The sequence below is a fragment of the Pongo abelii genome, chromosome 6 (genome assembly GCF_028885655.2).
Source record: "Pongo abelii isolate AG06213 chromosome 6, NHGRI_mPonAbe1-v2.0_pri, whole genome shotgun sequence".
Classification (NCBI taxonomy): domain Eukaryota; kingdom Metazoa; phylum Chordata; class Mammalia; order Primates; family Hominidae; genus Pongo; species Pongo abelii.
Window position 1 is genome coordinate 29,748,843 of NC_071991.2, and position 12,174 is coordinate 29,761,016.

Below are 12,174 nucleotides of genomic sequence, written 5' to 3' on the forward strand. Positions count from 1 at the left end.
GTGTCCGCCACCACGCCCAGCTAATTTTTATATTTTTAGTAGAGATGGGGTTTTACCATGTTGGCCAGGATGGTCTCTATCTCTTGACCTCATGATCTGTCCATCTCGGCCTCCCAAAGTGCTGGGATTACAGGCATGAGCAACCATGCCCAGCCGAAACTGCCACATTTTTAAGTGAAGAATCCGACCTTCGGAACAGTCGCCATTGCTCCTAACCAATGTCACTCTCAAACACGGAGAAATGAAAACGAATGACCATTCCATAGGTCATCACCACAGAACTGGCTTTTACTAACAAAACCAAAGAACCTCAAACACTTTTTGTGGGCATCAAATTCTTTCCTTCATATTTTAAAATGACATTATGCATATTTTTAAAATTTAGACACATTTTAGAGAACACAATTGTGAACACAAATCCAAGAAATGAATGATGTACTGAAGTCTGATTCAAACACTTCTCTTAAACTGACTTCTGTCAATCCTCTGTCCTGTGAAGTAAGTCCCGTTTCTCCTTTGCCTGGAGGGACCCAGCTGGAATTACTGTCACATGTGACAGACATGAGGCAGGGGTTAATGCAGAGCCACGGAACAGCACCTCTGATGACATCTAGTGGATAAGTAGGAAGGTATCAACCCAGGTGGCTTTTAAAAAAAATCTGTAAATAAAATCTCCCTCCTTTATTCCACAGATTTTTTAAATCTTTCCCTCAGTGTGTTAGAAAGACTAATAGTGTTTTTCAAACATGTATGGATGGACTCACCTGGGGAGACACCCGCATCCTAGGCCACCTTTGTGGCTGCTCTGCAGACACCTGGCTGCACCAGCTGCCTCCTCCTCTGAAAGGGGCCGCCCTGGAGAGCACCGTGCTGGCTGTGTTGCCTACTGGCTTCCCTTGAGAAACGGGAAGGCAGGACCTATACTGAGTGCTGTGATGTGTTGTTTTGATGTGGTGGGTGGGGAGGATGGGAACAATGTTATTTGGGTGAGATTGGACATCGTGTGAGGTCTTCAGCAAAGCAGCTACCCTCAGCTCGTTGACGACAGCATCCTGCCTGCAGGTGTGGGCTGCTGGACTGCCTGCAAAGCCCATCAACAGGCCCTGGAAGCCAGGTAAAATGGGATCAGGATGATTTCTATTCACAGAAGTCATCAATCTAACATGAAAGAAAATAATCATGACTCAGGAGCAAGGGTGTCTGCAGCAAAGAGACTCTCCAGGCATTGTTTAGAAGCTGAATGTCACACATTTTGGATGCCAGCCCCACACATAACCACACAAGTAAAAAGGAAGCTTTTTTCCTAAACTGACATTCTTTTTTCTCTTTTCTGAGAGGTGTGGACACTGGGGCTGGGAAATGCTCAGGCCGCCCCCTGCAGACAAGGACTGGGCTGCTGAGAGAGGCCTCTTGTCTTTCATGACACAAGCCTTAGCTCACAAGACGAGAAGTACTTAGTCCCAGACCACCTGTTCCATGATGACAGAAACCCTTCTAAAAACTGAAATCTATGTGATAGAATTAATGAAGGTAGAGCTAACCCAAATTACTGCTCACATTTTTTTAAATAAAAGTCACACAAATACCATAATGTTGTTGGTTAGAACATTATGTTTCTCATATCTATAAATGAGGGCTAGTACTTTTTATCACCCAAAAGTAGACAAAAAATAGGAAATGCATTCATTCCAAATTTAGACTTTGATAACTTTCCAAAAGGTTGAAGTAAGTTTAATTGCAGGGACATGAGTCCAGTTGAGTGTCTTTCTGTTAATCTGTAATAACCCATCTGGAACTGTATTTACTCTTCTTAGAACAGTAACTTATAATGTTGATAAATTGAGGTGGAGCCTGTTTTAGTAACATATACCTGGGTAAATGTTCTGGAACTGCCAGTGCTTAGTCACTGCTGCCTACAGTGTGGCCATCAAAGGCTTCTTGGGAAAGCTCCCTTAGGGTCCAGAGGTCTCCCCAACAAAGCTCCGGCTGCCCTGGACTCTACACAAAGCACCTGAAGCCTCTGCTGGGAATGGGGCCCTGACAGAGCTGCAATGCACCCTGAGGCTTCTCTAAAACATGAAGGTGAGTGTAAAATCCAAACAGGAAGCGTTCAACTGTGCACTCCCAAACCACCCCAGCACGCCCCTGCGAACTGCTGCTCCTGTCCGTCCTTGGAGTGGTCGCTCCCTCATTCTCATCTGGAAGGTGCCATAGAGAAGGCTGACAATGTATTATCACTAGGACAGACCCTAGATAATCTTTCTGATATACAAGATAGACACCACCTGTTCCCTCATTTGTCAATATGGAAGAAACTCCACTTTATACATTTTATACAGAAAAGTGGTCACTGCCATACATTCATGCATGGTCAGCTCTGAGCCCTCAGGAATAGAAGGGCCTTCCATTTAAAACAGCTTACACCTGGAGACAACAAACACCAAGAAACATGCAAACACTACAGAGTATCTGTATGTGAAGAAGTCATATTTTATACTGATGAAGGTGCTGTTAGAAAATGTTGATGGATGGCTTCGGTCACTCATGCTAGTCTAACAGAGGGGCCTGTGACGGTGTCTGCTTCTCTTTCAGGATTCCCAGTTGTTTCTGTGTCAGGCACTGAGCAATCTGGTGGCTTTTGGTCCAAATGGGTATTTTAGTTGTCTTTTTGCACCTTTTAATCCCTCTTCGAAGAGTCAAGTTCAAATGCTGGAAACCGTGATGTCTCTGGTCCCAGGACATCGGAGAGAAAGTGAATAGCGCCAGCCATGCCTGCAATGTAAAATGAGGAGCCTCTTAGGAATGGCATAAGGGTAGTGTCTAAAACAGTGACTTTTAATCATTTCCCTTACCAGGGGCTGCAAGCATGTGAGAAAGGTGCTGAGGACTCTAAAGATGACTTCATTAAAAACCAAAGATATCCTTATATTTAGCACCTGGCAGGTAATATAATAATACCAGTTTTCCTCACTATCTTATATTTAAAAAATTGGTTACTGGGCTTTAATCTTATATATTGAAACTTTAAGGTGGCATCACAGCATCGCTATGGAAGTTATGGATGCTGCTAATTATGATATTCCTACACACGGAGCTTCCACTCAGGGCCTGTATATGCTCAAAGTGGCATTTTACATCTTCTTGTTATTTGAAGAATGTTATTTTTAACAAACCTCAATTTGGTCAAAATCCCCACCCCAAATCACTGCAGTAATTAAGCAGTGGGTTTTCAACTAGACTCACAGCAGCATAGGAAGGGTGTGAGGTGGAGAAGGTGCTAGTAGCCCACCAAGGCCTCCAGGTCTCCTATCCCCACTCAAATCAGAACAATCCTCCCTTATAGGGTTTTTGTTTACAGTTTTTCTTTTGATGTAAAATTCACGTACAATGAAACACATAAATCCAAAGTGTACTTCTCTGGGGTTTGTAAAATGCATATACACGTGCAAACAAAACCCAATTAAGACCTGGAATATTTCCATCACCCCAGGAAGTTCCAAGTGCCCCTCTCCAGTCCCTCCCATCCCTGTGGTCCCCCCAGAGGTAACCGGCAGCCTGGTCTTGGTCCACCATGGATGAGTTCTGTCTGCTTTGGCACTCTTATGAGCATGGCCACAGTGTACAGCCCTTGTATCTGGCTCCTTCGTCAGGGTTCCTGCAATTCATTCACGTTCTGTGCATGTTCATAGCTGGCCCCTTCTTACTGCTGAACAGTACACTGCAGATTGTTTCCCCATTTTTCCTACTGAAGGTCATCTGGGGTGTTCCCAGCCTTCTCTGTAAGTTTTTGTTTAAAGAAAGGTTCCAAAAACTTATTTAAAAAATTAGAAAACCACTGACCTAGGAGTGCCCATGAGAAGTAAACAGGGACCCATAACAAGCATAGGAGTCCCTACAGCAGGCCCTGCGGGGATGAGCCTGGCTTTCCTGCTCAGGTGTGTGGGCAGCGGATCCACTGGGCGGTGCACTCCAGTAGGAGTGAGCTCCTCCAGAAGGGGTGCCAGGTGCCAGTAAGCCCTCCCAGTGGCTCCTCCAGCCGGCCAGTTTGCCACAATGGCCTGTATTGCTAGGCACATGGCTTAATAATCCCTCCGTCCCCTGACGGGAATTTGGTGAGAGTCCCCCACAGTTCTGTCTGCCAGGCACTGGCGAGGCAGAGGAGGAGGTGACCTATTAACTTCCCGCCTTTAGGGAGCTGTACATCCAAAGCTTTTGACCTACGGGGGCTCTGAAGATGCTATTATCAACTTGATAAACTCCATTTAGAGTTCAGGCATTAACTCTGTTATATCTGATGCAAATGCATTGCATTTTTATGATATAGAGGACTAAAACTTTTATTCTAATAAGTACTTTTTCCTTATGAGTTCTCTGAATATTAAAAAAGATCATCTTCTGCAAAAGATGAGACACATGCTCTGTTTTCTGCTCATATTTCTAAAATGTGATTTAAAAATATTACCAGTATGAAAACTAAAACAGGACATACCACTACAGACGATGCAGACAGAGGATGATAAGGAATACCAATAGCTTACACATATGAATTTCACCACATGTACACAATTAACCAATTTCCCAAAAATTACAAACTATGACAGCTCACCCAATATGAAATAGATAACTTGAACAGCCCTATAACTATTTTAAAAACTGAATTTATTTTAAAAGTCTAGAAAAATAAATCTCCAGACCTAGAAGTTTGCACTGGAGAATTCTACCACACATTTAAGTTACATTAATACCAATTCTTCCACCAATTAACACAGTCTGTCCCAGAAAACAGAAGAGAAGACACTTCTCAACATGGTTTATTAGGTCAGTATGACCCGGATACCAAAACCAGAGAAAGACAGCACAAAACAGGAGAACTGCAGGCCAATATCCTTCATGAATGGAGATGCAAAAACTTTAATGTCAGCAAACAGAAAGCACGCCCACACCCACATACAAATCTAACAAATATCCGGGCCTGTTTGTGGGGCTCCTGTTTGTGCTCCTGTCTTCCCTTCTCTGCGCCCGCGGTGGACTCTGGAATCCTTGTTGCTTTCACTGACTGCCTATCAGTGCTCTTCTTTTCAGAACTTTCTTCAATATTCACTCTTGCTATTTTTTCTACTTACCAATATTTCTAATTGCTAATATTATTCATATTTCTTTATATGATATTAAATATATTTAAGGAATTATTCAAGCTTCCCATGAATACACCAATATTAAATACGCAACATTACAGATGAAATGCAGAGGAGTAAACTATTTCTTCCATTGCTAACAGCAAGCCTTCTATGTTCTGTCTGCATAGACACCTCACAAAAAAACCTAAGAACACTTGGAAGACATTCACAGGAGCAAAAAAAAATAGGTAAGGTGAAGAGATTCAACGTAATTTTCAGCAATAAGCTACTTTGCTGACTTATTTTACAGTTTGGAAGTATTACTTGAGCCAGGTCAAATATGAACAGTGCCAGTCCACAGGGGCAGGAGAACCAATTTCACCCAAACATTTAATCTATAGCATTTTTCTCACTCTTTCTTACCTTCAAAGAGCGAATAGGGTCTGTCAGGAATGCGGCACCCGTGTGCTCCGTAATCTAGACACCACTCTGCAAACTGAAAAGAAAGGGATTTCTTTTTAAGACTGGAGTTTCTGCTTGGTGAAAAGGCAATAAATGAGAATGCAATGTCTTCACAGACATCAGGGAAGTGGAGCCCCAGCTGTAGGGCATTCAGTGTGGGCTCCATGGGCTACTGCACCCCCTCTTCCAGGGATGAGGCCCAGCAAGCCTCTGCTTGAGGCTGTCTCAGCTGTAGAATGGGGTCTGCCTTACGGCTGCTGAGAAGTCTGAGGTGAAAACCGAACGGCTCAACGACACTGTTCTCCCTGGCACCTTTCTCCTGCCGCTTCAGCTGACAATTCCAGAAGCAACTCGAAACGCCTGCTCTATTCTGAACAAAAAACCCTGGCTCTAAAATGGCTCTCAGCAGCAGCTGCTGGCTCCCCCGGCCCCAGCTGGGAAACAGCTTCAGCCCTGCCTGGAGTGCCGCCTCTCACTGCAGCCCCTCCACAGCTGCTGCTGCTTGGCAGCCTCTCCACCTTCCCAGCCCCTGGCCCTCAGCCCTCCCTCTGCTCTCCTGTGAGCTCCTTGACCCTTTCTTCTTAGACCTCTTCAATGGGTGTTTCCATATCGTTTTAATAAACTTCCCTTTTGTGCCTAAGCTAACATAATTTGAAGGGTCATTTGTACACTAAGAATCATAAGTAACAAACATGAGGAGTATCAAGTTCAGCACACGTAAAAAGAAACTCACTCTGCTTTTCCCCTCCCAATCTGCTCACTCTTAGCTTGTTTGATGGCCCATCTACCCAGTTTTCCGAGTCAGACAACAGAAAGACATTCAGATATTTCCATCCTCTCCACATTTAAAAACATGCGTTAAATTCTATGGGCTTTACATCATAGGTGTTTCTAAATGTCTCATTTTTTATCCCAACCTGTGCTTTGGTTTATGACTCAACATTTCTTGCATTAATTACTAAACCGCTATTTGGGGAAACCCAAGCCCGCCTCATTCTTCCTACTGGGACTACAGCAATCTTTCTAAAAGAGGAGTCTGAACATGGATTCCAAACCCTTCCATGAGCCCCCATCTTCCAAATCAGTATCCAGTGCTAGCTGATTATTAAAATTACTGGGGGAGCTTGAAAAATATTAGTGCTGAGGCTTCCTCATTTAACTGGTCTAGAGTGAGGTCCAGGCATGATTTGAAAGCTTCCCAGTGGTACAAGGTTGAGAACTACTGGCTACAGGGAAGGACTAACTTTCTCTGGCCCCTACCCACCTGTCTTTTACCTTTTGCCACACGTTTCCTTCCCTTTGCATCCCAAAGGCTTACACAGTCAGGAACACACTGAACTGGTTCGTGCTCTGCAGCTCTGCCCAAGCTATTCTCCTTATCAGAACTGCATTCCACCTCTGTAGGCCACCCCTGCCTGGCCCACCTGAAAAACCCCTCATCTTTAAAAAACCCGGCTGCGTCTCAACCCTCCTGCGGTCTTCTCGCATTGCCCATATTTGCATAATCATCTACCATCATCAAATCATCAAGGCTGGCCCAGGCCTGCGGAATCTGGCTGCTCCCCGCTCGCTGGCTCCTGTTCTGCCCCATCCCCCGTGCTCCAGCCACAGTGTAGTTCACATAGGCCCTGGGTGCTCACACCTCCGGGCCTTTGGAACAGCAGTTTCTTCTCCTTTTCGCGTCTTTCCTCATCCCCCTTTGCTTAATTTCGAGCTGTCCCTCAGGTCTTGGCTGAGACATCCCTTGCTGACCTGCCATGCCAAGTTGGGCCCTGCCCTCTTTGCTTCCACAGCCCCCTGCATGCTTCCATCAGTGGGGGAGCCACAGATGTGTGTGCATTTTCCGGCGCACCCAACAAGGTGGGGCCCATTCCACTGGGGTTGAGAAGTCTTCATAAAGTAACAGATGTTCAAAAAGTATAAAGAACATATCAGCCGCAATGCCTCCATCTAACAAGGGTCACTGTACACACTTTAGTGTATTTTCTTCCAATCTTTTTTCTGTGTGCACACAACTACATTTTGTGAAATGTGTACATAATAAAAATACCAGCAAACATTTGCTGAGTCTTGCTCTGTGCCATTTATCTTCACATGTCCAGTGCACGTTTACTGAGTTTCTACTCGGTGCTATACACTGCTCCAAGTACTAGTATAGAATAGTGACCCAGACAAACAAGATCAAGAAGCTTATGTTCTACCAGCCTACACATTGAAGAAACAAGCCAAAACATACAATGAGCAACTGAGTGATCATCCACTTGGGGGGTCTCAAAGATCCCTCCAAGAATGTCACAATTCAGATCAGCATGGCAAGGAGCTGAAGGAAGAATGCTCCTGAAGGGAACAGTTAACGACAGGTCCAGCGGAAACAAGAGTGACACACTTCTTAGAGAGGGCAGCATGGCTGTATTATGGCGGGCTAGAGGGCAGGGTAAGGTGAGGAGACGGGGTGTAGACACAGAGAGGGGCCAAGGTGCGCAGGGCTCTGTCAAACCAGTGGAGGAGCACAGGCTCCATCTGCAGTCAATGGGAAGCCGCTGGAGGGTTTTGGCAGGACGATTACAAACAATCTGCACATTAGCTCAGTTCTGCTTGAAACATCCTTAGGAGGTGGATAGTATTTTTTTTCTGTCTGTACAAATGAGGAAACTGAGGCTTGAAGAAGAGACATATCCAAACTCATAAAGCCAATAAATGGCACAGGTGGTAATTCTCATCAGGTAGTGACTCCAGGACACATATTCTTCAGAAGCCATTGACATTTGTCCTCCCCATTCTATAGACAGGGACACTGTGGCCCAGAGAAACCACAGACAAGGCTGTGCCAGAAGAAAAAGAGGAAGCTACAGAATTGGGAGAAACAGGTTAAAAGAAGGAACAGGAGTTGTACTTCTGGACTCTGGATTCTGTGCACACCCGGGGTTGTTCAGAAGCAGTTCCAACAGAGCCACCCTCACCTTGCAAGCTCGGTAGAGGTACTTCTTATCTTGCGTGAGACGGTAAAGGGACAGGAAGGAGTAGCCGTTGCCAGCAGTCCCATGGCATATCCCGTAGCCCTTCCGCAGCAAACCTCGCTGCCAAATCACATCGCTACACTCCATGGCCTCTTTCAAGTACTTCTCCTCCTTAAAGACCTGGGCAAATTAAAAACAAAGCAGTGTTAAAAAGACGGTTTCAACGACGAGTTGGCAAAATACTTTCCCTTTCTGGTTAGAATATGGCATGATATTAGGAAAACTGAAATGGCACTGGGGGTGAAAAACAGACAAACAACAAAAAAACACACCAGCAACACCGTACATAGAGTCTCAAAATCTCAATCCATTAGCCCAGCGGTCTCCAACCTTTTTGGCACCAGCGACTGGTTTTGTGGAACCATTTTTCAATGGCCAGGAAGGTGAGTGGTGGATGGTTTCGGGATGAAACTGTTCCACCTCAGATCATCAGGCATTAGTTAGATTCTCATAAGGAGTGCGCAACCTAGATCCTTTGCATAAGCAGTTCACAATACGGTTCGCTCTCCTGCAAGAATTTAACGTGGCCGCTGATCTGACAGGTGGCAGAGCTCAGACAGTAATGCAAGTGATGGGAAGCGACTGTAAATACAGTTGAAGCTTCGCTTGCTCGCTGCCGCTCACCTCCTGCTGTGCAGCCCAGTCCCTAACAGGCCACGGACCACTACCAATTCACAGCCTGGGGGCTGGAGACCCCTGCATTAGCCTATTCCCCTTGTCCTCCTTCTGTTTCACGGTTTTACTAAAGTAATGCTAAAATTTAGTTTTTAAAATTAAAATTAAAGCTGCCATATCCTTTTGGTAAGATGTTTTCCTTGTTTCTTGGCACATACATCCCATAGCTCTAAAACTTCTGCTCTTGTAGAAGGCAATCGAGAGAGTGAGGCCCTGTTAGCAGGGCAAGAGTGTCCAACACACTGGTCAGTACACATCAACAGGACCCGAGGACCCTGCACCACCAGGCTAGCAAGATCCATCTTCACCACTCATCCCAAGGAAGCTGGCACAAAGCTTTCTGGGGTCCAGGAGCAAGCACCACCTCCCTGAGTTGTTTATATGGTCAGCTGCAGAGACAAGCAAGCTCAGTGAAGGCAAGAGATGGCAAGAAGCAGCTGTGGGTTTTCACTTCCTGAGATTCCCTTGTACATTTTCTTCTTTCTCCTCACATGCCATGTACTGTTTTCCTGATCCTTTTCTCAGCGTCTGTTCTTAGTTATCCCTACGTGCTAAACTCATCCCATTCCAGTGCAAATGGGTTTTGGACAATGAATCAGAGGCACAAAGGTCATCACTACTTGGGTGGCAGGTCAGGTCCCTCTACTTGTGACTCATGAGCTGGACACTCAGCCGAGAAGGGTTCTGAGGCCTCAGGAAAAAGGCGGAGATTGGGGGGCAGGGCACGAACTGTGACCAGTGTCTACAGAGGGCAGAGCGGGAAACAGAGGCACAGCAAATCACCAGGGAGATTAAATGTTCCCAAAGTTAGGCTGTTAGGGAATCAGAAGCAGGACACCCTCTATCAGTCACAAAGGCAGCTAAGATGTGGGCTCTGGGGTCAGACAGCCTGAGCTGAGTCCCTACTGTCACCTTTTAACTGTGTGACTTTGGGTAAGTCACTGAAAGTCTATGTCTTAGTTTTCTCAACTATAAAGGGATGACATTCCTTCACCTCAGTGGCTTGCTATGAAGATTAAAATGTGATCACATCCATGGAGCTCCTGGAACAGTGCCTGGCACATGGGAAGTGCTAGCTATTTCCTGGCTATGATTAACCATTACTCTTTCTACGGTATTGTGCCGGCACACGTACTTCATCCTCATCCTGTCACTTGCATCTTAAGCCTCTGAAAATGAACTGTAAAAGAAAACATGTTTTCCCATCCTAAGGAAATATTTGGTCAAAGCTAATGGGTGAGAAGATATTGTTTGAGAGGCTGTGTTCTGAAATCACAGACGCCAGCCCTAAAGTGAGCCAGAGCTGCCCCTGCTGGTGGGAGCCTGGCGAGTGAGGGTCCACAGGGAAACCGAACAGGGTTCCTTCGTGCCGTCCCTGCGCCTACGAGGCTGAGGCTGCTAGAGCCATGCCCACAATGCAGCCTGCACTGCTGCTTCTCAGCACCAGCAGCCTACCATGTCTGCTCCTGCCACCACATATACTCATGCTCTAAGCAAACAGCTACTTCTAACAGCGAGACATCCAACAATTCAGAACTACAGAAAAAAGCTCCTGGACTTAATCACAGATACATCTTCTCCACACTGTATTACAGCAATCATACATGGGCTACAAAATCCATGTACTTATCCACATTACCTCTCCCAAATGGTAAGTTTCCCTGGGCAGTACAGGACAAAAAGTGTGGAAAGACAGCACAATGCAAAGGAAAACCCGAGGGCTCTGGAGTCAGTCAGAGGCAGGGCTAGAGTCCCTGTTCCACCATGGCAGACTGTGACTCCAGGCCAGCTGCTGCACCCGACCTGGGCCTGTGCGCCCATGCTACAAAACGGATGGATCCCAAGATGACCCAAACGTCAGAAATAGGGACAAGGGTTTTAGGCAGTTATTAGAAATATCTTCAAAGATGAAAAGGGAACTATACTCATCATCAGCGAACCCTCAGAAGAGAAAGGGAGAATAAGACAGAAACAAAGGGATATTCTGGACCTAGAAAAACATCAATAGGTAAAATTACACAACTCGCTGGGTGGGTTTAAGAGCAGGCTGGACATAACAGAAGAAATCATGAATGAATACAAAACCAGGGAAACAGCAATCATCTGACCCGAATTACAGAGAATGAGAAATCTGGAAAACAAAAGCCTCAGGAACCTGCAGGAAAAGAGCGGCCAGTCACCCAGTGTACTAAAAGATACACATTTACAAGTTCAAGTTCAAAGGATCTTAAGCACGATAAATACAAATACATCTAGGCATGTAACAGTTAAACCATTGAAAACCAAAAATTAAGAGGAAACCGTGAAAGCCTCTAGAGAAAAAGCACATGTTCCATACAAGAGAACAGTGCAAAAAACGACTTCGAAAGAACAGAGGTGGATGACGACGGAACACTGCCTTTAAAGCACCGAAAAGAAAAAAAAGTCAACCTAGAATTCCACACCCAGCAAAAATGTATTTAAGAATAAAGGTGAAAATAAAAACAAATTTAAGACAAATGAAAATCAATTTGTTGTCACCAAACCTATGCTAAGTAAAATTCTACAGGATGAAAGAAATAATACCAGATAGAAATCAGGATCTTCAGGAAGAAACAAAGACCACTAAAAATGGGAAATACATAAATAAATATCAAAACTATCTTTTTTGCTTGTATCAATTAAAATAAAATATGCAGAGCCATTTAAAGAAAAATTTCTGGCCAGCCCCTATGTAGCTCACACCTTTAATCCCAGCACTTTAGGAGGCTGAAGCAGAAGGATCACTTGAGCCCAGGAGTTCCAGACTAGCCTGCGCAACATAGTGAGGACCCTGTCCTCTTCAAAAACAATTTTTTAAATTAAAAATAAAGTAAAAATTCTAACATTATATTAGTGGTTTACAACATTCATAGACTTTATAA

At 44.9% G+C, this 12,174-nt stretch overlaps 1 protein-coding gene across 2 annotated transcripts in view; it reads right to left on the reverse strand.

Moving 5' to 3' along the window:
- Positions 1–263: 263 nt before the first annotated feature.
- Positions 264–12,174, reverse strand: part of LANCL2 (LanC like glutathione S-transferase 2) — a 65,515-nt gene continuing 53,604 nt past the window's right edge. For both annotated transcript variants that reach the window (XM_002833054.5, XM_054560559.2), the window contains exons 7-9: positions 8,540–8,716; positions 5,541–5,613; positions 264–2,772 (exon numbers count right to left, since the gene is read on the reverse strand). In XM_002833054.5, the coding sequence (XP_002833100.2) occupies positions 2,678–2,772; positions 5,541–5,613; positions 8,540–8,716 (345 nt within the window). In that variant the 3' untranslated portion in view covers positions 264–2,677. The remainder of the gene's footprint in view (positions 2,773–5,540; positions 5,614–8,539; positions 8,717–12,174) is intronic.